Genomic DNA, 26,611 nt, shown 5'->3' with positions numbered 1-26,611 from the left:
ATCCTCTTCTGTCTTCCTCTTTCAGCCGTACTTTAACGAAAATGTTGGCTATTGTGTTCAACTGCGCATGTGTCTGCCCAAGGAAATTTGAAGAAGGAAGAAGCCGGAAGAGGATCGCTCCATGGTGCTCACTGGTATAACCCGGGGAGGTGCAGTTATCTGCTGATAGGAGCACCGGCCCGGGGTTTTGGGTAAGTCAATACAATCACTTGGGAGCAGCAACTTAACTAGAGGGGGGCGGCCCTGGCGCGGGACCTGCAGCCGGACCCCTGCCTCCCTACGTACTACCGGAATCCACCCAGAATTAGCGGCATGCGAGCTGACAGTGGGCCCTGGCCCAATCGCACCCCCTGCTCCCCCGGTAGTTATGCCACTGCTTGGGGGTGCCTAACATTTGTCATCCTCAAGTGCACAAAGCATTTCCTTCTCCTTTTATAGCTTTGCCTCATAGTCTGGAAAATGTGCTGCACATGCCCATGCATAGGAGAGTCGAAGGCCCCCGAGGGGGGTCTCTTCCCCTTGTCACCTAATCTACAGAATCATTAAAATTACAGCTGCAAATTCAGTCACTCTTGAATTTGTTGGAAAGAGAGAGAGAAAGAAGCAATAGGTGTGATGTGATCTTTGATAAATTCATGTATTAAAAGAATAAATGAACCTCCTAGCAAAAATGAGATGTTACCAAGGAGGTCCCAGACCTGCAGAACAGTTGCTTACTCTTTGTCTGTTATGAGAATTTATGTGCTAGACAAACAGAAACTTACTTCTCCCTAAAGGTGTCTTTCTCCTGTTCACTCCACATGTTCATAACCTGCCTTTCCTTGTACACTTTCATGGGATCGTCCATCAGACCATTCATGTTTATGAACTTGATCCTCTGCTGTTCCGCATCAAACAACATGGGAGGAATGACTGCCAGCTGGCGCATCTGCCTCTCCAGATTCTGTAGCATACAAGGCAGTCGTTAAAAATGTAGTAGCCTTCCCATGTAGAGGAAGAACATGGAATATGCCATTATGCAACACTAACAAAATACAGTACTAACATCTATAATATTGCATCAATTAGAATACATCTTCTACGCAACAGGATCCCCCTATAAGAAATATTGGATCTAACTGTCAATGAATATCTGACACCCAACTGCTGCATGAAGACAGAATGAAGAGAAACCGATGCTGAGAGAGGAATAGTAAAGATAAACTTGATTATTTCAGAAACAATGCAGATTATTTAATTGATTGTATTTAGAAAGTTTCTTATTTCCATATGCTGAAGCTTATATTACATTTTCATTTTCTCAATAGTTTAATTAACTTTTAGTTTGATGTAGCGAGTGATATTCTGAGACAATTTGCAATTGGTTCTCATTTATTATTATTTGTGGTTTTTAAGTTATTTAGCTTTTTTATTCACTAGCTCTACAATTTGCAGTTTTGGTTGCTAGGGTCCAAATTATAGGAAGATAAATATTATAAAGTAATAATAACACACAGCAACATTTTTTTTGGCTGCTGGGGTGAACCCATTTGAAACCTGGAAAGAGGCAGAAGAGGAAGGCAAATCATTCCAATATTATAAAAAATAAAAAATGAAGGCCAAAGGCAAAGTTGCTAAGAATAGGGCATTCTATAACATACTAAAAAGTAAATTCTGTTACAGAGCTTTCCAAGCTGTAAAAATACATTACCTATCATCCAAAACGTTAATAATTATATTCTGAGAGGTCAGTTCTGCAGAATAACTTCTGTAGTTAGGGGAGAGGGGATAGAAGATGGTGCCCCTTCCCCCTAATTGATATGGAGATCCAGAGGATAAATGAAGCTCCTCATTTGAGAAATACTTGGGATAGGACTGATTCCTTGATGCCTTTTAAAGGAGAACTAAACCCTAAAAAGAATATGGTTAAAATGTCATATTTTATATTTGAACTTATTGCACCAGCCTAAAGTTTCAGCTTGATCCGGGACTTCAAACTTGTCACAGGGGGTCACCATCTTGGAAAGTGTCTGTGACACTCACATGCTCAGTGGGCTCTGAGCAGCTGTTGAGAAGCTAAGCTCAGGGGTTGTCGCAAATTATCAAGCAGAAAATGAGGTTGGCCTGTAATATAAGCTGATGCTACAGGGCTGATTATTAAATTCTGATGCTAGTTGCACTGGTTTCTGTGCTGTCATGTAGTAATTATCTGTATTAATTACTAATCAGCCTTATATTGTGACATTTCTATTCTGTGTGTACTGTATATTGTGAGTCGGTCCCTAAGCTCAGTAACTGACAGCAGCACAGAGCATGTGCAGTAAATCAGCAGAAAAGTAGATGGGGAGCTACTGGGGCATCTTTGGAGACACATATCTTTACTGGGCTGTGGTTGCCTTGGGCTGGTACAGAAGCACAAAACATAATGTACAACATTTCTAGCTACTTCTTTAGTTACGCTTTAGTTCTTCTTTAAGAATTCATAGCTACAGCACAGACATTTGGAAAATTGGCTCAAGCGTTCATCTGTACCCTCCATAAGCTACCTATTCATATAGAAATTTCAAAATAGACAAAAATGGCAGTATTTTGCAGGAATCTCACTTTAAAACAGTATTCAGTGAGTGCAATCAGAAACATAAAGGAAGGGTGGTGCACCGAGGTGAACACATTGGGTGAGAGTGTGGTTACTGGAGGAAATACACACTGAGTCAATTCTACAAGGTTAAGATTTTCTGAATAGAGAGAGGAAATGGGTAGTGGGATATAAAGATGGCCAATGGGGATGACCAAAAAGTATCATCTCAGGCACAAATAACTTTGCTTTTACAATTACTTTTGTACCCTTTCCAAACCCCCCCCCCCATAATATACCCGCTGTTTAACTTTTAGTGCTAAATAAATATAAATAAATGATAATAATTTCTGCCACATATTGACATAATATAGACATATTTTATATATATATATATATATATATATATATATATATATATATATATATATATATACACACACACACACACATATACATATATATTACATTTTTTAATTGCCATTGATATGCATAAAGAATAAATTATTATGTATGTGTTTAATCTTATGAGAAAGTCCGAATTTGTGCCAACATCGTGCACTACAATTCAGACAATACACTATGGAAGTGAAGGGACAAAAGTCCATGCTTAAGGTGGCCATAGACACACAGATCCTATCGTACGAATCGAGGATTCGTCCGATTTTCGGATTGTGTGTGGCGTGTGCCGACATCTTTCGTCCAGCGGAGATCGCTCGTTTTGTCGATCGGTCAGGGTTGATTTTGACCCGACCGATCCCGCCGGAGCCCACGGCACATCGTAATCGGATCGTTCGGCCATACGGACGAAACAATCAGATTACCCCCGATATAGCCATGCTCGTTAATGGCATATCGGGGAAAGATACGCTCGTTTGGCGATTTTGCCAAACAAGCGGATCTTTGTGTCTATGGCCACCTTTATTCATGGTTCTACATTTGAACTCATACTAAAGAGCAGCATGAAATAAAAGGAGAGGGATTGCCTTAACCTGAGAGTGGGCAATGTGCATTTCATCAATGCAAAGATGCTAAACTTAATCCTGGGTATGTTATTAGCCTCTGAAGGAAAAACTAGAGCAGTTAAGGAGTTAAGCCAACAGACCTTGCTCTGGTTTAAATACAATCAGGCCTAGTAACATATTAACCCTTTTGGAGTACCTAAAACTGTCAGAACTGCAAAAGGAGGAGGTGCCAGGGCCTGTGAAAATATACCTGCCCTGTGACCTTGCAGCCACTAAACAATTCACTTGCACATAAAAACATTCTGCATGAAGATAAATCTGACAAAATCTTGAAAGGTATATGACAGATACACAATATCTTAATTACTGGTGTTGTTTTATAAAAATTAAAGCTATTGTAGAACAGTATACTGCATATCTACCCCTTGTGCTCTACTCTACACCACAGAAGAAACCATGATTTGCAGATGCAAGGACTGCAGCAGGTAAAGCACTGAGGAAGGAAACCTTACCTCCTGCTCTGAGAGACCGTCAATAATTTCTGACACTTCGTGCTCACTGCGTGCTGCTGAAAGGGACAGGCTGTTTCCTCTCTGTCCCACCCTGCTGAGAGATGGAATTGAAACGTTCAGTTGCATGCAACAATGATTATGTTGTATGGATGAGCAGTTTACATGGCTATGGCAAACATTTGTGGAGGTGTCCATTACCCAGAATCTTTCTCAGGTGTACAATGCTAAAAAACCAAAGCCTGAAAAGTAATTTTACCATAAGCAGGACCCTTATCACATTTTGAATGTCCCTGAATTTGCATAATTGGTTTGTATTGTATGTAACCCTGATATTGTAAACTATTCATTGGTGCTCCTGTTCCCTGCATAGGCATCACGATACAGCACAATACAGGTATGTGACCTTTTATCCAGAATGCTCTGACCTGGGGTTTTCCGGGTTAACAGATCTTTCCATAATTTGGATCAATATACCTTAGTCTACTAGAAAATCCTGTAAAAAATTAAATAAACGCAAAAGGCTGGTTTTGCTTCCAATAAGGATTAATAATATTTTAGTTGGGATTAAGTACAAAAAAAAAACCTACCCTACGTAGATTGACAGCTGAGATTTTTAAATGAGTTTACAACAGCTATGAATGCTTTAATAAAAAATAGAAATTGGATTTCATGTTAAATTTAAAAAGGACTTTTATTATACAGATCTTTGTGTCTGGGTGACAGGTCCACTTTAAGCGCAGAAGTAAACACTCCCAAACGACAACCATTCGGACAGAGGTAGAGTGTTTCCCATGGTAATGAATGGGAGGCAGCTCTATCCTATCAGGATCCACTGCAGGGACATCACAGGGAATATTTAGTGATATGGACATGGTGCTTTGAAACCCTGGATCATGTTAGTGTTACAAAATGTAAGAATGGTTAAACACACTCAAATAGTTAGTATGTACCTTTTTTTTCTTTTGCTTGGAAAAGAAAAAACATGTACTGTATTTAACCAACCAATGTTTAACAAAAATACTGCATAAACAAAAGATACCGTACATTCAATGTAGACTCTAGTCTCTCAAAAAGAAAGAATTGTCATGCTAATATTTACTTTTGACGACGAGGACAGTTATAAAGAGTGTTATTTATGTGAGCAAGTTGTACAGTGCAGAGGTGTCAAACAGAAATAAATGAAACATTCACTAAAACATAACAGGGGAACCCAGAATACACATCATTAGCCAACCTTTGCATACGTTCCTGAAGTTCCCTTTGCTTGCGGATCTCTGGAAATTGTTTTTCATAATACTCTCTTATTTTGCTCTCTTTAGCACGTCTTCGGGGGTTGTTCTCAATCCGCTCCACTTTCTTTTCCCAGGCTTCCATTAGCTGGTCATAGCGCTGGCACAGCTTCTGCTCCTGTGAATGCAAAGAAAACATGAGGCCTGCTAACCATTCATCAGAAGAGTAAGCGTGTAACATTTACTAGTAATTAAAATCCGCTTAATTCTCTAATTCTGTAAGGCACCTCAGATACTTTTGCTTTAACAACAATCACAAAATACAACATCAGTAAGGACTAGCATTTTCAACCAAAGAATATAGGACTTCATGCAACACTGACATACTTGAAGTCATGCACGTGAGCAGCTTTTGGTACCTGCGCTAAATCATGTTTATCATAAGAAAGATTCAGGTGAGGACATATAGCCTTCCTTCTCGGAGTACAGCTCTGAAACATTAAGTTCTGTCTAAAGGCTGCCATCCGATTATAGTATTTTGAATCAATAGATAATCACACATGCCAATTGGCAGAAGTACACTACCTAGACCTGTATGCCTCTCTGCTGACTGACACTTTCATGCGAGGGCATATCTTTGGTGTATTTAGATGCAGTAAGTCACCGGCTCAAACAATAGGCCAAAAGTCAAAGAATAGTTTATTCAAAATAATATGCTGGAAAAAGAGGCTAATTTATATTTTCATCCATGACTAAGGGCTGGCGTAGCGAGGATGCAGTTTCCTGTCAGGTCAGCCTAGTTGCAGGCTACCTACCCATAAGCTAGGAATTGGCTGGCATCCTAAGTGCAATGTGCTAAGTGCTGCTGGCACTCCTGCACAGCCTGGGAGAGCAGCCAGACAGAGGTGCAATTGTTGCCTTGTGATACAAAGGTTTTAATAGGGATATTTTCATGGATGTGGCTCAAACAACATATTTCTTCTATTTTTAGAGGCGTATAATGCAATGGGATTATAGGGTAAAAATGTACAGCATGCAAGCAGCCAGTTGCATTTACCGGTCACGTATAAAAATGTCACAAAATAATGTAAATGCAGCTGGTCCACTTCATATATGTGTGACATGATGGGAAGCCACTTGTCTTAACCTCTTTGACCTAACCTCTTTGACCTAAACCATACCAACCCAGTGTATATAACCCAGTGTATACCTGTGCACCTATCACTGATCTCACCATTGAAGGGGGAGCCGGCTGGTGCATGTGTATAACAAAATGCCAGAAAAGACATGTAGTGTGTGGTTGCAGACAGGGTGGGCTGTGGGCAGATTAAGGCCCATCACCCTGTGCCAGCCTGAATTAGTCTCACCTAAAGGGTCCAAAAACATGGTTTTCTGCTTAAAGTTTGGTCCGCCACCTGCCCAAACCCACACCTGAACCTCACCTTCAGTTAAACAACTCAAAGGGGCAAATTCACTAACGTGACCTATTTGCCACACTCTGATCCACTTAGACAAGTGCAAATTCATTACCTCTACGCTAATTTTTTAAAATGCAATGGTTGCGTCTCAGCAGCCAAATGCTGGCAAAGTTTTGTTAGCGTTACTTCGGGTGGGCGAGCATTTCCTAGCGAATTTTCGTTAATTTCTGCCTAGTGAAACTTTGCATAGCACTCTTGCACTGAGGTTAATTTGAAAAGTCATATGGACGTCTTTAAAGGAGAAGGAAACCCCCTGGGCGCAAAACCCCTCCCCCTCCCCTGTGTTGCCCCTCCTCCCTCCTGGCCTACCTGTCCCCCTGGGCAAATGCCCCTAACTTGTTACTCACCCCTCTGCGCAGGTCCTGTCCACGGAGTTCACAGTCGCCATCTTCTCCCATGCGCGTCTTCTTCCTGCTTTGACCGGCGTCTTCTGGCGCATGCGCAGTAGGAACATTTACCAGTACGGCTCTACTGTGCATGCGCCGAATGTCACGTGAAATCGGAAAACTTCGTGACATTCGGTGCATGCGCAGGAGAGCCGTACTGGTAAATGTTCCTACTGCGCATGCGCCAGAAGACGCCGGTCAAAGCAGGAAGAAGACGCGCGTGGGAGAAGATGGCGACTGTGCCAATTTGCCCTTTAACGAATCTGCCCCAATAAGTGCTGTAGAGTGGAATCACCCACATTATTTATAACTTAAGGGTATAGATTTGTAAATAAATAAGTACAGGGGACCCAGCATATTTGCCTGTATCATAGAATTAGGTTCCAATTGTGAATGGAGCACAGTGAAGTAAACTTTATTCTCCCAGAAGGCCACAGCAATCATCTAGAGGAGAGGCTACGCTTCTGTACTTCTAATTAATTCTACCTTGCATTCTGCTAGATCAGTGTTTGCTCTTTCATGTCATTAAGCTGTACAGAAACACTGCACAGTAGGCACTGCAAAGTGATGTTAATTAGTTTTCTTTCACCTTGACTCTCGCTAAACCAGGACCTTAGTAAAAGATTGTCTGAAGTCCCAAAAGTCTCAGAGAAAGTAAGCACTGATTTATATTTATATGTCATAGCACTATCATAGTCTTCCTGCTTCCTGTTTATTCAGGAATAATATTTTACATATATACTACAACAGCGATCCCCAACAAGTAGCTCGTGAGCAACATGTTGCTCTCCAACCCCTTGTTGATGTTGCTCCCGCAGGAGCTTATTTTTGAATTCCAGGTAGGTTTTGGATGTATAAAAACCAGACGTACTGCCAAACAGAGCTTCAATGTAGGTTGACGGTCCACATTTGGCACCCCAAGAACATTTTTCATGCTTGTGTTGCTCCCCAACTCCTTCTACTTCTGAATGTTGCTCACAGGTTCAAAAGGTTGGGGATCCCTGTACTACAACTTACCCATTGCTTGCGTGCATGGTTTCGTCTCTTAAAATACAGTATTAGCTTCTTTCGCATCGTCTGGTTTCTGCATGGGATGAAGAACACAATTTTATGCATCTGTTTTACTATTATTTAGAAGCACTTACAAAAGGTGCTAATATATTCTGCTGTGTTGTAAAACAGAATGTTGTATATAGAAAACATACATCTTACATACAAATACTGAGAGATACAGAAGGTAAAAAAAAAGACAATGCCCATTTGAGCTTACAGTCTAAAACACAGTTTCTCAACCTTGAGTTCCCAGATGTTGTAGGACCAACTCCCAATATGCTGAAGAGGGCGGGGAGTTGTACTTCTACAACATTTATGGGCCCCAACATTAAGAAACAGGGATCTTAAAGGTTGTATATTTGCCAAAGATTTTTTAGTTGTAGAGTTGTAGAAGACACCAGAAATATGGAGCCCCACCACCTCTATAACTTATGGAACTCCACTGTCTGGGAGTAGTAATTTACTATATAGCACCTGAAGGACTTGCAACTCAGCACAGTACTGGATAGTATGTAAAAAAAAATTGACACTCACATTTTAATGTTCTCGTGATATTGCTTCGTATCCGATGGTTGGTTGTATAAAGGCTGCAATGAAAATGAGTAATTATCATTAATCAATGGTCGCTAGACCCTGGATTTGTTCTACAGAAATACTGTATAGTTGTCATGTATCAGTTCAAATGCTATGACTTCAAGATAACTGCCCCTGTCTTCTTAAAGAGATACGGACACCAAAAAATGAACCTACCTACCATAAAATTAACTTTGCATGCGTTTTATAATTTTGCCATAAAGTATTCGCCCAATGCTTTTACATCACCTATCTGACTCCCTGTGATCACCTATGAGGGGGCTGCCATATTTGTGCTGCAGAAGTCCATTAGCATTAGAAACTTTAACTGACAGGCTGAGATGGGACAGTCAGGTTGGCAAAACAGATTTAGAAACTTCAACTAACAATTGCTTACAAAAACATATTCATTTTTAGGGTTTAGTTCTCCTTTAAGAAATCTTTAAAACAGTTTATATATATTTAATACTACATTTCAGTTAACAAGTGAGGTACTAACCAGTTCCACATGGGGACCAAGACCTTCCAGTATCCGGTGGGCTGCCTGTGCTTTTTTCTGCAAAACAAACAACAAGCTGTGTTATTTCATTCCCAAATATTTAATAGAAAGGTTCACAATGGCCAATCAGAACACCTTTACACAATATAGTTTTAGTGCCAATGCTCAAGAGCAGAATTATTATATAAATATATTTCCTTCTAACTGAGGTAAGGGTACTTGTTTGTTTTATGCTAGTATGCTACTTTTACAGAAATATATCAACTGAGCAATAACCCTACAAAGCTAACAAAAAATAGGCCTTACCTCCGCAGAAAAGTTAAAAATCCATTTTTATTTGTGAGCAAATAGACGCATCAACACCTGACGCATTTCAAACACGTCTGGTCCTTAGTTATAGGCACTATACTATTCACCCCGGAACAAGATTAAATTCAAATCAATAAAATCACAAAGCCAATCAAATCTGCGCACTATTACCAGAGTATTTTCCAAAGGAAACAAGCATAGCATTATTACAGAATAAAGAAACAAAACTAAAAAAAAAAAGGCAAGCATGGCATCTTCAAATAGCATCCGACGTTCATATCAGCAGCAGATACTGTCACATTTAATCACTTTGACTATAGACAACCTCATTGCTGGTCTTATATAAGGCAATTTATGTCCCATCTTTTATTCAATCCTCCAGGGCTCCTAGACTCAAACGAAAAAATCCAAAATGCTTCACGACAATTAATAGTCATTAATGGTCACCTTGTCTAATTGGAAGAAGGACTTTTTCATAACTTGTACTTGTAAATATTTGGTATTGCTGTTGCAACAATCTGCAAAATGCTTCCCTATTGGGGTTTTTCTATTCAAATTCTCAATAGCAGATAAATGCTCTCTGACGTTCCAAATATTGGATCTGGCACTTAGCACACTGTCATAGATATACCACAGATCTACTATTTCAATTAAAGTGCCATTTAGGGAGTTATTTATGAATGGTCGAGTTGTACGTTACCCGAAAAAGTTTTCAAGGGTATTTTTCCGTCAAACATCTTAACGTCAGGTTAATAAAAACTATATTTTTCTAGCTTTATTATACCCCGAAGCTAGAAACAGCTTGAATCTGAAAATACTCTAGCTAAAACCTGTCAAGGTCATGTAGTCAATGTCAACCATTTGAAGATGTTTCATTATGATCGGGTATTTTTATCGGTGGGTTTCTCAATGAATTCGTCTTAACGTCAGGTTAATAAAAACTAATTTTTTCTAGATTTATTATACCCTGAAGCTAGAAACAGTTTGAATCTGAAAATATTCTAGCTAAAACCTGTCGAGGTCATGTAGTCAATGTCAACCATTTGAAGATGTTTCATTATGATCGGGTATTTTTATCGGTGGGTTTCTCAATAAATTCTAATGATTCAAGTTTTTCCGGTGAAAACCTCAATAAATTAGATGAACACTAAATTAGTAGCTAGGGAGGGGTTGAAAGGTAAGTAGTTTACGTGATAAATGGAAAACAATATTTAAAGTATGGGGGGTGCAATTTTCTAGGCTTGCCTACGGTACAAGAACACATAGTCCTAGCACTGGGTCTACTGCAGATTGAGTAATATAACTGCAAAAACATTTTGGCAAGAGGAGATCTCTCAAATAAGGAAATACCATTAAAATACAAAGTGGGAGATCTAATGCTTTATGTGACAAAAGGGCTTTTGTTAAACTTTTGTTTAAAGCAAATGGTTGGCCTATATTCTAAAGAACGTGCATGAAATCAGAATGATATCTAGTGTCAATTTCACGTAGGGGAGTGTTTGGGCTTATGCTACCCCACAGGTGTTTCATTCCTACAATGAATCTTTACAGCAAGTTGGCATTACCCTCAGTATGGGCTTAGTGTGATTCTGCTTTGCTCTGCCATGATTACTGGCTGGAATACATTGCTAGTGCTATGCTAGCAACAGATCGATTTCTTTACATGTTGCTTTCAGTACATAATTTGGGGTAACTGAAAGAAAAAGAGATTGGCGTGCTGGAAAGGTTTATTTCACACTTCCCTTGACCATGCCCACCTCCTGCTATAGTTCAGCTTGTTGTGTATAGCTCTGTGAATGCCGTTCCATTTCAGAAAGCTCTGCAGGATGGCAGTTATTAGTTAGAAAATAAATAAAATGTACCAATGCCAGGCTCAGCATGGGGTGGCACACAAGGCATTTCCAGCATGTTCTGCTCTGAACACTTTATCCTCTCTCTGGCAAAATGCAACTCATAGGGAGAGTAGGGGGAGAGTTTTCTGATCAGGTACAATATGAGGATATGTAACCATACTGGAACCAGAGAAGAAACTGAAGGCAATTTACACAATTTTAAAATAAGAATCTTTCCCGCTTTCAAATGGGGGTCACTGTCCCCATCTGAAAACAAAAAGGCTACACCTTCTACTTTTTATTGTTCATCATTCTATTCAAGCCTCTCATATTCCAGTTTCTTATTCCAGTCAATGCATGGTTGCTAGGGTAATTTCGACACTAGCAACCAGACTGCTGAAACTGCAAACTGGAGAGCTGCCGAGTATATAGCTAAATAACTCAAAAACCACAAACATTTAAAAACTAAAACCAATTGCAAATTGTCTCAGAATATCACTCTCTTCATCATTCAAATGTGAACAACCCCTTTGAGTTAACTTTTAGTTTGATGTAGAGAGTTATATTCTGAGACAACTGGATTTTGTTTTTTATTTTTTTATTGTGGTCTTTGAGTTATTTAACTCATTATTCAGTACCTCTCCAGTATGCCATTTCAGCAATCTGTGCTAATTTGAATAAGAGACTGGAATATAATTAGGGGAGGCTCAGAATAGTAATATAAGTAATAAAAAGTAGCAATAACAGTATATTTGTAGCCTTACAGAGCAATTGTTTTTCAAATAGGGTCAGTGACCCCCATTAGAAAGCTGGAAAGAGTCAGAAGAAGAAGGCAAATAATTCAAAAACCATAAAAAATAAATAAATAATGAAGACCAATTAAAAAGTTGCTTAGAATTGGCCATTCCATAACATACTAAAAGTTAACGTAAAGGTGAACCACCCCTTTAAGGGAAAACATTTAATAAATGTAAATATACTTTTTTCATGCACAAAAAAAAATAATATGCTGTAGTTTGAAGTCTATAATATTTCTTTACATTTTTCTAGCCAGAGGTTCATGCAAACATGATAAAATCTGCCCTTGTCAGATAAACCCCTATCACGCTTCAGCATTTTGCTTCCGCTGTCATGTATATGCACCCCACCCCCGGCACTTCTATCAGAAGCGTGGGAAATAAATGATACATGTCAAACAAGGTACAATCAACTCCTACTTCTAAATACTGGGGTGTGCAAAGGGCGAGACTAACAGTCCCTGGATCCCCAAACTACTGCTAACAAAAGGAGACTGCATGCTGAGTGAAAAATGGATTAATACTAAAAATAGATTAAATATCCCAAATTCTGTCCATTATATATGTTTGTGTGTCAGGGTGTCTGTACTTGTCCTTTCACACTCATTAGCACTGATGTAGGTTTGTTCAATAGCTGAACAGTACGTGTGGAAGGTAATAGAGAGACAATGTAGTGTCCTCAGATGAACTGTGCAACAAAGGGAAGTTGACAGAGCAGTAATGCATTTGGCTGCCGCTAAGGGGCCCCCACGCACTGGCCTAGCAGGAGACTCTGAAAAACCCATTTATTTTATTTTTTGAGACTTTAGATAGGAGACAGGGGGAAGGGAAGCTGGGTTTCCTGCTGTGCTTGAGGCACAGAAATCTAAAGATCTGTGGACTACAGAGATAGTAACCCATGTGAATTCAGAAAAAGAATTGTTGATGAAACACAGTAGATATGTACACACATGCACATTTGCACAATAGTGCACTCACAGCAGTTAGTATTTACCTAAGTGAATCTACAGATTGCCAGCCTGTGCCTGGCAGTGGGTGACAGACACAAATAAAGCAGAACCCCCATTTCACATTTTTCAGGGGACCAGAAAACGAGGTGTGAAATCCATGAAACATCAGGAAAATGCATTTTACATTGTATACTGGTGTAACCTCAAAAACAGTGCAAAATTAAGGAAAACATAAAATCTGGGTATGTAAAATTGAGGTCTCACTGTATAAGAATAATCGTGCAGCAGATACCATTTGGGAGAATTTAAGATGATTAAATATACTGGGTGTCAGTTCTAAACTGGTGAGCATGTGGCAGTGTAGGTGACGTCTGCTCTGTTAGGAGCAAAATAGAAGCCACATGCATGAATATATGGGAAAGAGATATATGATTTCACTGTATGCATACAATTTGGTGCAATCTGAGTAAAGCACATTTGGCAGCGTTGAAACTTTCTTGGGGAAATAACTGAATAAACAGATTTCGGATTAGCAAACAAAAATAAAGAAAACCTATGAATTAAATGCTAAATAAGGTTGACCAACCACCACTGGGCGCATATCAGAGACTTACCCGGTTTTCATCGTAGATAATCTGCACCAAACTGCGGTGCTTCGATTCAACTGGAGGAGGTGAAATGGGTTTCTCGGGTTCAAGCGGTTTGGCAGCTTCCTCCTCCAACTGTTGCTGTTAAAAAAAAGAAAACATTTTTGGAGAACCAAAAATAGAAAATGTTGTTTTTTTTCCTATTCTTCTCTGCCAGTTCAGTGCATCAAGAGTTGACAGTTTTGCTAAGAAAACAGCCCAATGCCCTGGAACATTGTGTAAATGGAGGAAACGTGATATATAGTTATAGTACTTACCATATAATGCTATAGAAAGAAACTAAATCTACATACAGCTTAGTGGAATATATCAGGGTTGTAGATCAGTCCCCCCTGGCAAAATTCTGTTCAATATGAATTGAGAGCTTTGAAAGAAACGTTGCCTTTACTTTTTAGTCTCTGGATTTGGTTGCTGCACTCTTTGGATAAGGTTTTATAGAAACCACATGACCTGCTTAATACTCTGTTATTTAATTATTCAAACAATTTTGCGTGCAGTTCCCCTTTAAATATTCCAATGCAAAGTCAATTAGTCAATTACCTAATTTATTGTCCCAGACAGTAAAAGTTACCACTGTGGTCGAAAACGAGGAGCTTAATAGAAATATTATGATGATACATTTTAAAAATCTGCCACTACATTAAAGTTAATAGCTTGCTCAAGGGATGCCAAGCCCACGCACCTCCCCTGTAAGGAAACCTCATCAATGACGGAGCCCAAACTCCCAATATTCAGTGCATTTCTCTTCTTCAGGGAGGCTATTTTATGTCTCAACCACTGACATATGCCCAGTGTCATACATACACACAAACACACTTTATATAAATGCACAAAACAAGACTAGAATCAATCCTGAAGCTGTGGGATGAGAGGAAACATAGAATACACAGGCAGAAGTTAAAATAAATTCAGCAATATGAATAAAGCAATAACATTTTGAAATTAGCCATTAGGAATAGTATAACTCACCAGGGACCCCTAAGTTTGCTCAGACAACCAGAAGACATGGGCAATGCCATTATTTTTTTTTTTTTGGTTATAGTGATATGTGATCCAGCTGTTACAGAAATACAGTTCTCACCATTCCACTTCAAACTCATGAGGCTGAGAGGTACTGTGGGAGTTCTAGTTACACTAAACTACTGAACCCTGCTCATGTGTTTGGCCCACTGGGGTTTCATCATATTAGCCAGCATTACAGATTCTCTATCCTAAAAATCTGGGCACAAATGCATTTGGTTTTGGCTTTGTAAGCCCCCCAGAGAGGAGATGGAGAGCACACAATGACCTCTCTGTTTGCTCTTTGGGAGATGAAGATCTGGTTCTTATTTCAAGTCTGGGGCATTTTTAGTTGAAGTTGGCAGCTGCACTCTCACAGATGGACAATGTAGAACTGTTTTCATAGCCGTGTGTATGAAGCAAAGACTCCTCTACAGAATCCATTCAACACATATCACATCCCCATTTCTTTCAGCTCCTAGGGGATCAGACACTGTAACTCTAGGACAGAGCACTGCTGGACTCGCTTTAAGGAAAAATTTCGTCTATTTATAAGTAAGGTTTAGTTTAGTTCCTTCTACATTCCAAAAACGAAAAAGGCTAATGGGGGAAAATGGAATAAAAGTTGCAAACAAACATTTGTTTTTCACAATGTTCTATTGTTATTACAGTTATTACAATGTGAATTTTGTGTGTAGCACATTTAAGGCCTGCTTGAAGATGTACCGTATTTTATGATAAAGATAAGAATTTGTTTTATTATTTTTTTAGCTATATACACTGTGCACTGGTGCAAACTACAACATTCACAATCCTTCTTCCATTGGCTAAATACTTTCTGGGTTTGCAAAAGCAATACAACACCTGTTATCCAGAATGCTCAGAATAGTTTAAACAATAAATAAACCAAAAAGAGCTGCATTGAACTGTTTTATTATTACAGAAAAAAAGGAAATCATTTAAAAAAAAAATAATTAAATTATTTGGTTAAAATTTGGGTAAAAGTCTATGGGAGACGGCCTCCCTGTAATTCGGGTTTCCGGATAACAAATCCCATACCCGTTATTGAATTCTCACCAAATTCAGATGTCATTTGGCAGTAGGCCAAACAAAATTCCAAATGCAATTCTGTGTTCATAATGCATATTGATGGCTGTGTAAAAGCACACAAAATAGGTATTAAAAATTGTTTTTTCAAGAACAATGCAGATATTTCTGCTGCACAACTACTCTATACATGACTAAGGGGCATATTTATGCAAATTGAATCTGGGAAATTCTAATGGATTCACAGCAGTTCAAATTTTAGCAAAAGTATTAACACATTCCTGGCAGTTAGAGAAATGTTTCTGACAGTCAGCAAAGTGCTTTAACAAGCTGGGACATTTACAGCACAGTTGATGCTTTGACAATTATGCCAATTTGTCAGAAAGCAATCAACAGCTTTAAGCAGTCAAATGTAATTCTTTCCCATGGGATGTTTTTTTCAGTTGCAGAGCAGAATTAGAGTGCTCTAACAAATCAAAAGTGTTAACTGTGTTAATATTTATGCAGGGAAATCTATAGGGTAAAGTTCTTTTCCAGACTAGTTTGAATGGTATTAGGGTAGGGGCACACGGCGCGATTTCGCCGCGATTCTGCGCTAAGCGAGTTGTCGCTGCGTTTTTTAAGCCGAAATAGCTTTGCTAACTTTGGCGCTGGCGTCAATGCAAATCGCGGCAAAATCGCTGCGCTAATTCACACGCGGCGATTCGTTTTCTATTGTCGTCCGAAGTTGCCTCGCTGGGCGTTTCCGGGCGACAGTAGAAAAAGAATCGCCGCGTGTGAATTAGCGCAGCGATTTCGCCGCGATTTGCATTGACGCCAGCGCCAAAGTTAGCAAAGCTATTTCGGCTTAAAAAACGCAGCGACAACTCGCCCAGCGCAGAATCGCGGCGAAATCGCGCCGTGTGCCCCTAGCCTTAACGGGGTCAAGAAGTTTGTAAATTGGATGCTATAGATACCCTTTAACATGCTGCAGTAACCATTATTTCCCCTTGGTAGGAAAATATATCAGCTGTAAAGGAGAACTTAACCCTAAAAATGAATCTGAAGCTGATGCTACAGGGCTTATTTTTAAATGCTGATGCTAGTAACACTGGTTTCTGTGCTGTCATGTAGTCATTATCTGTATTAATTACTAATAAGCCTTATATTGTGACATTTCTATTCAATGTGTACTGTATATTTTAAGTCGGTCCCTAAACTCAGTAAGTGACAGCAGCACAGAGCATGTGCAGTGAATCAGCAGAAAAGAAGATGGGGAGCTACTGGGGCATCTTTGGAGGCACAGATCTTTACTGCTAACAGGCTGTGGTTTTCTTGAACTGGTACAGAAGCCGAAAACAAAATGTACAACATATCTAGCCTACTTATTTAGTTAAGCTTTAGTTCTCCTTTAAATCTACCCCTACATCTACATTGTGTTACAATGCATCAGAAACATTTTTAAAGGTCATGAAATAAAGTACAGGTATTTTTGGAAAATAATGTACTTGTCAACACACTCTTACATTTAATGACCGCTCTTAAATTAGCTTTTACATTAGCCAAGGTTAATATAAATAACTTGACAAACCTGCTTTTTCTTCAGCTTGGTGATCTGTTGCTCTACCATGATGATTTCCCGATCTACTCTGTCCATATTCTGGATCAGCTCTTCCTTGGAAAGCCTGGTAGGCAAAAGATCCAGATCTCCATCAGCTAGAGGAGGACTGGAGGGGGATACAGGCTCTAGCTTCCCAGTCATGCAGCGATCCTATGGGCAACAAGCAGAAAAACACATGTCAAGGAAGCCTGTCCATTAACACACATATTCAGTAGAATCTGCCTCAGCTGACTCTTCCAGAAACAGTCACCTTAATGCATTTCACCTCTGGTGCTTAGTTAATATATTCCCTTCAGCTATTTCCCAAAAGGTACCTACACCATTTAGTGGCTTACCTAATAAGCATAAATATATTTAAAGGTACCCAGCCATTGCAAACTAAAAGGAAGACATTGCTGAAAAATGTGGCTAATATATTGATATATTGAATCAGATGATAACAGTACATACTGTATACTAAAGCCGTGCCATGTATCAAAGGGGAAGGAGGTGAAGTCAATGTAAGTGCTAATGCATGAGAATAGAGCAGTGCATTCACCAGCACAGAAGCTTCAAAGATAATGAATCCCCAATATATTGTAATTATAGTTATATTTGATGCATGATTGTTACTAGGTATTTAATGTATACACAATCAGATGCAGGCATTCACATATAAGGAATTAGAAAATTGCATGTTTAAAAACATAAAAATCAGGGCAAAATATGTCTTACACAGGACTTACTTAAAATATAATTAAAATATCTATTTATTTACTGAAATAAGTACTGATGTTTTGGCTGGACAGCTTTTCTCAAAGTTACAGTGACCCCCACCAATATACGGCCTTTGTATCTAACATCATAAGTGAAAAAGACTCATGTCAAGTAACCCTAGTGCAAAACAGAGAAGGGCTCATTTACAACTGAAAGAGCAATGGGCAACTTGTGCTTTTCCCCAAACTTCCCGCTTGGTGTCGCATTCCTTCCAGCCTTCCATTCCGAAGCAGGTGCTGCTGCAACTATTGATGCAGGAGAACTCTTCGTCTAATGCAGTGATGTAACTAAATTTTACTGGGCCCCACAGCAAATTAATTTCAGGGCTCTCAACATATCCAGAGGTTGTCCCGTTTAACCAATATATTTTTAAATTACTCTTTATTTGGGCCTCATGGGGCCCCTATTGATACCGGGCCCCCCTGCAACCACAGGGTCTGCTTCCTCTGTAGTTACATCCCTGACCTAATGGCACCTCCTGACCAGGCAGTAGTTCTGGCATTTCCTTCATTCCTTCCTAAATCAATAGGGACAACACACTTGCCCCTAAAGACTCTGGAGTAGATATTACTCACATGGCAAACACTGGAAATAACACCAGGCGTGTATATAACTATTTAGAGCAGTGCACAGAAATTAAACAGCAGCAACGAGAGCACAGGTCCGATATACTTACAAGACACATTATTGTATGTATTATCAGCCAAGAACACAGCCTGCAGAGAATCTCAGCCAGAGCCTGGTGGGAAAGTGTGCTTGACAACTATATTTCAGTTAGGGCAGACAGTGAAGACATATTTAGCTGGTGTTTAGATTCAGCTCCAGGTGCAGGCAGACAGACAGACAGACTAATTAAAGGAACACTGACGCTCCATTGTGCATATACGGACAAGAGACTTTCTAAACATTGACACATTACTGTCCATCTATCCAACGCACCACATGTTTGAGGGCTGGAATATATTAAAATCACAATCATTTACAAAGAAGCATATGTAGCCCGAAGGTCACAAAACTCATAAAACGGTATCCATTCCTAGAACTGATAGGGTTAACCTGTTCTATGCATTCTCACTAAGGCTATTAAACCGATTGCCGTGAGAGAAGAACCCAAGCCTAAGTGGCACTATGCCAAAAAACCACACTTCCCCCTCTAATGAAACCCAACTCTGCTGCTTCTGAAAGCTGCCACCGGGGGCTGGCATACCCGAGACACTTGTCCCTGCACACCAGCTGCTCGCTGACAATGACACTGTTATACAAGTCCCTGACATAGCGTAAGTGACATCACTCACTCCCAGCACCCAAGCAACTGGGTCTTGTTTCTCTGATAAGGTTCCTTCAACAGGACAGATATCTCCACACGTGACTTCATGCTTTCTACACAATCAACTATTATAGCTGAACAGGGAGCATCAAGTTACTCAACACCACCAAGCCCAAGCTGGTTCATATGGGCTACTAATGATTCCTGGGAGGGGAAAGTACACACTCTAGATATATGAGATCAGTAATGTAAGTAAAGCAGGATTCAGAACATATTTCAGTGAGGTGTCATTCTGTGTTTGCTAGCTTATCACTGAATAATACCAGGTTGGCTCTCCAATGTACCTGTCGCTGGTGCCTTGCAGATTTGAGCTGCAAACTTGAATAATTAGTAGTAATGAAGTAATGATGTTTGTTTGCTCATCTAGCAAATCATTCAGGCAGCGATTGCAAAGCAATTACAGTTACCTGTTATTTCCATAAACCATTAACTACAGCACAGCCCCTGTGTTAGTCTGTCACTGAACACTTCCAGCAACAAGAAGCACTAGTTTTAGTCCTTGCCAGGGAATCCATTGCACTGCACCAAAGCAGCCATAACAAAACAAAAAGTATCCTAGTTCCCACAAGCGCCTTCAGAAAGTCCCATGTAAGCAGCAAATCTTTTTGCCCTGAGGCCACTTACCAATGAGACTCATTTTGTGCATTGCTGAATTTATCTGCCTTATAATGGTTTTTAGCTGCCTTGAAAAAAATGAGGAAACAAGTGGAATAATTGTTTATTTCTTCCAGTGTACAGCCTTTTGTACATGAAAGGTTCTAAAAATACAATTCTGGGCCTCTAGAAGATTTTTGATTTCCTAAGAAAACAAGATGGAAGAACAGTAGATAACCACCAAGGTTGCCTCCTTCTGGGTGGGCAGAAATAACTGGGACCAGCACCGGACTGGAGGGTCTGAGGCCCACCAAGGCTTCCGACGCAAAGGTCCCCAACCCCCCCTCCAGACCCCCCATGTGTGCCTGTTCTCTCGATCGAGGGGCAGCCCAGGTCCACCTCTGGTGGGCATATCGGGGGAAAGATCTGCTCATTTAGCCATAGGGCAAAATGATCTGATTAGCTCAATATCGCCAACCTTTGGTGGACATATTGGGGGAAAGATCATTTGGCAACATTGCCAAATGAGCGTAACTTATAATGTATGGCCACCTTAACTCTCCAGGCCACACGCATTAACCTTAGATCCTTCATAAGCCAATCACTCAACCTTTAACATGTCAGAAACTGATGCATACATATATATTTAACGTTTGGAGAAAAATAAATGATTTTTCTATAAAAACTAACTTTGCTTTCTTAATGAACAGATTTATAAGCAGCCACAGGTTCTGATTATGATCCCTCCTACCTATTCTCTGCATGTACACAGCAGACTGTAATTATTACACCGCACAGCTAGATAATGTTATGAAGCTTCCATATGGGACCACAGCTTTCACATTCAGACGGATAATGCAATTATCCTCCAGAGTTGATAGCTAGCTGAATACTGAGCTATCATCTCAATACAACATTATTGGAACTATGCTCTGAGAAATTTACACAAAAATGGCTTAACAACTGCAGTAAATTCCCACCACCCGAAAGGTTCCCACCACCCGAAAGGCCGGGAGCTTTAAAATCTTGTCTCTGGAGGAAAATAAAAGGGGGGAAGAAATAGATGAAAATAGCAAACGAAACTACTCTGGCCATGATATCTAATATGGCTGGCATGGGATTTTGCTACGGATACAAATAATATATGGAGATCTAGATGCAGTGCACACTAATTAGGTGCAGTCCTTCCCAAAACAAGGTTTATTTTACCCCACAGGCACAGCCATTTTACAGATATGTAAGAACAAAATGTGGCACTGAAATATCATTATCTTAATCGTCTCTTTAGAGGGAAGTACAAGTAATAAGAAGAACATTATTTTGAAAGAGCAAAGCAAACAATTGTTAGAATATATATTACACAAGTTTATGACACAAATTACAATTTAGCTCTTATAGGTTTATTGGGCTTGTACCCAGTCTCAAATTGGGGTGTTCTGGGTCTGCAGCCCATGGGTCCCCCACCCCAGTCACAAGATTCAGCTGGGCAGGGGTTTGCTGGCCCAGTCCGACCCTGCTTGTACCCCAAATCTCTAAACTATCACCTACACACCACCTCCCATATAAATCATATGGCAGCGGTATATACAGTGATTCAGAAAATACTGCTAACTTTATATTATTATATTTTATAATCAGTGATTTATATTAGGGAAAAAAATCTTTGATGTCCTGTGTCTTCCAATTATTTTATTATGGTTAATCCAAGTTCTTTCAATTACCACATTCCTTCTTGTTGCTGAATCTGACATGCACATTATTAAGAGTCATACTGTTAAATCCTGTTTTCAGGTTCCCATACTAAAGGTCTGAAATACAATATTAATCCTTGTGGATCAAAAAAACCCAATCTGAATCATGAAGCTTGCATGGATCTAGGTCAGGTTTATCTAGTGATTCAACAGCCTGAAGCTATTTCATTGCAAAACAAGTAACAAATGCTCCATTCCCTCCCTGCAGATTTACATCTGTATTAGCCACATATTTATTGGTTTTCCTGGAAATTATTGCTTGTGTGTGATAAGAGGCAGCAGCAATAACTTTTTATTACATTTTCCTTGCACATGAATGCATAATAATGTATGTTTAACATCCATTGCTGGGATCTTCCAACCTGTTGTTTTCCAGTTGATGCCTTACTATAAATGCCAGCATAGCCTTTCTCTTTTAGAAAAAGAGGTATGGTATAAAGAAAAGATTCTTCCTTCTCTGTTGGTTAAAATAAATTGTCAACTTATACAATATATTTTTCATAATTATTATTCATAATAATATCCATAATATTATTAAAATGACACAATCCCTTGTTTAAGTTTTTAAAAATTGTAGCATTTTTGATAATTATAATATTTGAATATCTCATATATTGTTTGTGAAAATTTCAAACATCCAAAGGTCAAAGTTTTTTAGTATTCAATACAATTAGATGGCAGCCCTGATCAGGGTGCAGTCCTCTATTCAATCTGTTTTGGTAAGGGTTGGTCAGACTGCTCCGTCCTAGTACCAGAGGATCTCCCAGTGGTTGGGTTGCCAAATGGATATTTCACCAGTATTAATAATTTACCAGCAATACAATTGCCAGTAATGGTAATTTGCCCTCCTTCCCAGAACTGACCTGTCACCCTAATTGCAAATTTAAATTATCCTCTCTCCACTTAAACAGCTCCCCACCCGATCTGCCCACTTCTGCCCAAGGATATACAACCTGTGGGTTCCTAACTGCTAGAGCCATTATAAGAGAATGTTGGGAATTAAGCAGTAACTGGATATCTAAAATACTGCTTGCTTGGCTCCATACAAGACCACCTATCTACCACTTACAGACAAACACATCACTTAAGGATAGGACTGTGAATTATTAATTCAAAAATAGTTGATTTGTTGAAAACCTAATGAAATCATTAAGCACAACTACCAGTGTTTAACATTTAGGGAAGCATAGAAGCCATTGTCTATTTTTGGCATTCTCAGAGCACTGAAAAGATTACCGCACTAGCTTTCCATTCCCTGCTATAAAATAACGTTCCGTCTTCTGCCAAGAATGGAAGCAGCTGACAAATGTTCAAGGTTTTGGCAGGACATTCCCAGCCCACTGAGAACACTCTGCTAAACCTGCACTGCACCAACGTCCTGCAGCACGTACCATAGGCAGTCATGTTTCAAAGGCCTAGGAGACCAGAACGGATTGGCTCTCAAACCACATCTCTCTATTTTGAAGTCCGCTGTGATCCAGCTAGATGGGGGTAATGTGATAACAGGTGCAAAGTGTATATCAGTTTCTAGTAACCCACTACAACAATCAGTATGGAATTTGCTTTTTTTATTTAAAAAAAAACCCAGTGTGTAGTGTACAGAGTAGAAGCTTACCACTGTATATGGTGGGCGCGGGTGCACACACCCGAGACCTTCAGCAGAAAACATCAAAAAAACGCTGGCACAAGCCGAAACACACCAAATAGGAAAAGCAGGAACCATATTTTAAAAAAAAAAAATCACATTTCATTTTCCATAATTAAAAGCAAAGGCTTGATGCGTTTCGTGGTACATTGGTAGCTCCACCCACACTTTTTCTTCAAATTGGCTGCTTTTTTTAAATACTATGTATGCTGTACTCAGTGTTCAGCCTATGACTAAGTGTCCCTGGGGACACAAAACGCATCAGGCCTTTGCTTTTAATTATGGAAAATAAAATTATTTTTTTTACTTTCAAAATCCGGTTCACACTTTTCCTACTCGGTGTGGTTCGGCTTGTGTCAGCCTCTTTTCTGGTGTTTTAAAAGCAAAGATCTGATTGGTTGCTATGGGTTACTAGACCTGGAGCAATCAAATCAAACATTTTAATTAAAAAATGAATAATGATACAAAAAAATAGGTGCTTGAAGAACAGAGTCTAAGACAGAAGTGGGCTACCTATAAATATTGCTGAACTACAAGACATGCATATTAAAAACTCATTTGAATGAATAGCGAGGGAGTGCTTTATCCTATCTGCTGCTAGATCAGACAAAGATTATCTCCTCTACGAGTGTGAGAATTCTAAAAGCTTTTATGTACCATATAAACTTGAACTCTACAATTAGCAAGACGCTTGAGTTACGCTTTAGCTGAAGTTTTGTGGAATTCTTGTTTACTTTAGAGCAATTAAGATCACCAAAGCAACAGACAGTGCCCACATATTATTTCAGTGTCCTTAAAGCATTTTAGACTTCCCTGTTCTATCTTTCTTTGTGCCTCAGGGATCCAGCCAAAAACACCTTAATATTTCATTCCAGCAGACCAAAGGCAAATTGAAAGACTAGAGAGTGACAGATAGTTATCCGCAGCAGAGGGTGTTAAGCGTCCCCAAATGACCTCTTTTTACCATCCAGTGCCAGCATTCCATTACTGAAGTCTGCATTATGCACTGCGGGTTTTCTCTAAAGCTGAACGCCAGTCTTTTATTCTAGGCATATCAGAATATCTCATGCACAGAACGATTCCGGCATACAACTCTCTATCTATTTTCATTTATACATGGCAAGAAGCACAATTTTAAAATAGCCATTTCTACCCAGTCTACTGGTCTGACTGTTGTATAACAGAGTGACGTGTCATGTGTGCATTGCTTTTCACTTTACACAAATACAAAAGTATGTAGACAATATAAGAGAGGTACTGTAGTAAATCTACCGTTACATGATAAGAATGCAGAGAAGGTTGGTTTTAGTGTTGTCTATCTTTTACCGCAATGCCATTTACCAAGGATTTTAGAAGTAAGTTCTTTTCTGCTATTACTTTTTCACTGCATGCTCCACCATGTGGCAGAATCATTGCATCTTATTAAAGGGGAGGGGACATGTTATTAAAAAAAAGAAAACACTAAAAATGTTAATTAATCTTCCCTATTTAAAAAAAAACTGTCTGTCTGCAATATAAAATAAAAATCTTAATTTGAGAGTAATTTTATTAGAAATAAGTGGTGTATGCCTTAAGCAAAGCACATCTAGAAGGACCACCAGCATAAGCGGCTGGGCTGCATGCCACCCCTATCATTCTGCCGCCCTAGGCCTGGGCCTTTGTGGCCTCGCCACAAATCTGGGCCTGAGGACCACATAAGACATTTGACTAGCAGCAGCAAATGTCCCAGCTTAGGTAACTCACTTTTTTTGGATGCGGGGTAAGAGAGAAATTAAAAATATCCACTGATCCACTAGAATAAATCTGGAGTGAAAATAAAAATTGATTCATAAGGAACTCTATGGAACAATTCCATTTGTGGGTCCTGGAACTGCTCTGCTGCCTGCCAGCAAGCCAGTCAACTTCAAAAAGATTCAAACAAAATTAAAGATGGCCATGTGTTCCACGGTGGAACCCACTACCATGTTTAATTTCTCCCCCAAGGTGTGGCTTGAATGACATCAGAGAATAAGTAGAGATACAGGAAAATACGGATCCGCACACACTTTATCATCAAGCAGATGGGGATAACCCCAGGTTTATTGTGCCACCAACAAGATCAACGTTTCGGGGGGGTTTAACCCACCCTTCATCAGGGTTGGGTTAAACCCCCCCCGAAACGTTGATCTTGTTTGTGGCACAATAAACCTGGGGTTATCCCCATCTGCTTGATGATAAAGTGTGTGCGGATCCGTATTTTCCTGTATCTCTACATAAGGGACATTGCCTGGTCCACGGAGTACCAGCACCACTGGAAGCAGAGAAGTTAATTAACAGGTGTGCGGTGGTGAGAATTATCGTATCAGAGAATAAGTAGCCATGCGGGGCAGTGGGGTTGGAGGGATCGGGCGGAGCGGAGCGGGATTTCAATGTGGCAGTGGCTGGGTGGTAGGTAGGCATTTGATTTTGGTACCTGGTGATACCTACCTACCCCAATCTGACACTGCCCATGTTCATTGAATTCATTTTGAACAAGGGGATATACTGGCCCTTTAACACACATCTGTAAGCTCTTCTATTACAGTATAGCCCTGCAGGTATTGATCTGTTTCTCCCACTATGAAAGCTGGCATTGTACTGCTGCATAGGTAAGAAATTCCCTTCTGTATATAACTTTAGAGGACAGTCCCGTTCAGAGGCAAATTTTCATGAATTTTTCATATTCATTTACACCTAAAATTTTTCATTTACAGCCCTAAAACAAGGACACAGGGGAATCTGGGGCATTTTGCCAGCTGGGTGTTTTCAAACTAAAAAATGAGGTGTGAACATACCTGAAATCCCCACCACTGAGGATTGCTATCAGCATAGTAACTTGTCAGGTAATTAAAGAAATTGGAAAGTCTTTGCCCCTCTCCCTGCCTTGTTGCATCTCAAGGTAATGCCAAACTCCCTATCCACTGGGTGATTAACAGCATAGAGTGACACAGAAGGCAGATTCTAGGATATGGAATCACCAGGAGTTTGTGTGATTTGCATTCCTATACATCCTTGCTGTGCACACTGTGTAACAATTTATGCAAGTGCTGGGGGATGTAGTGCTTGCTTTACAAACAACATAGCTACTTA

The 26,611-nt window shown here is 39.6% G+C and overlaps 1 protein-coding gene across 11 annotated transcripts in view; it reads right to left on the bottom strand.

Annotated features, from left to right (window-relative positions):
• LOC398642 (nuclear receptor corepressor 2) overlaps positions 1 to 26,611 on the bottom strand; it is a 225,038-nt gene that overhangs the window by 105,002 nt on the left and 93,425 nt on the right. For all 11 annotated transcript variants that reach the window (XM_018262644.2, XM_018262628.2, XM_018262635.2 and 8 more), the window contains 8 exons: positions 17,401 to 17,580; positions 13,752 to 13,865; positions 9,250 to 9,306; positions 8,712 to 8,764; positions 8,142 to 8,208; positions 5,266 to 5,438; positions 4,032 to 4,125; positions 765 to 943 (listed from right to left, as the gene is read on the bottom strand). In XM_018262644.2, coding sequence (XP_018118133.1) covers positions 765 to 943; positions 4,032 to 4,125; positions 5,266 to 5,438; positions 8,142 to 8,208; positions 8,712 to 8,764; positions 9,250 to 9,306; positions 13,752 to 13,865; positions 17,401 to 17,580 — 917 coding nt within the window. The remainder of the gene's footprint in view (positions 1 to 764; positions 944 to 4,031; positions 4,126 to 5,265; positions 5,439 to 8,141; positions 8,209 to 8,711; positions 8,765 to 9,249; positions 9,307 to 13,751; positions 13,866 to 17,400; positions 17,581 to 26,611) is intronic.

Source organism: Xenopus laevis, chromosome 1L (assembly GCF_017654675.1).
Source record: "Xenopus laevis strain J_2021 chromosome 1L, Xenopus_laevis_v10.1, whole genome shotgun sequence".
Lineage (NCBI taxonomy): Eukaryota > Metazoa > Chordata > Amphibia > Anura > Pipidae > Xenopus > Xenopus laevis.
This window is presented reverse-complemented; position numbering and strand designations above follow the sequence as displayed.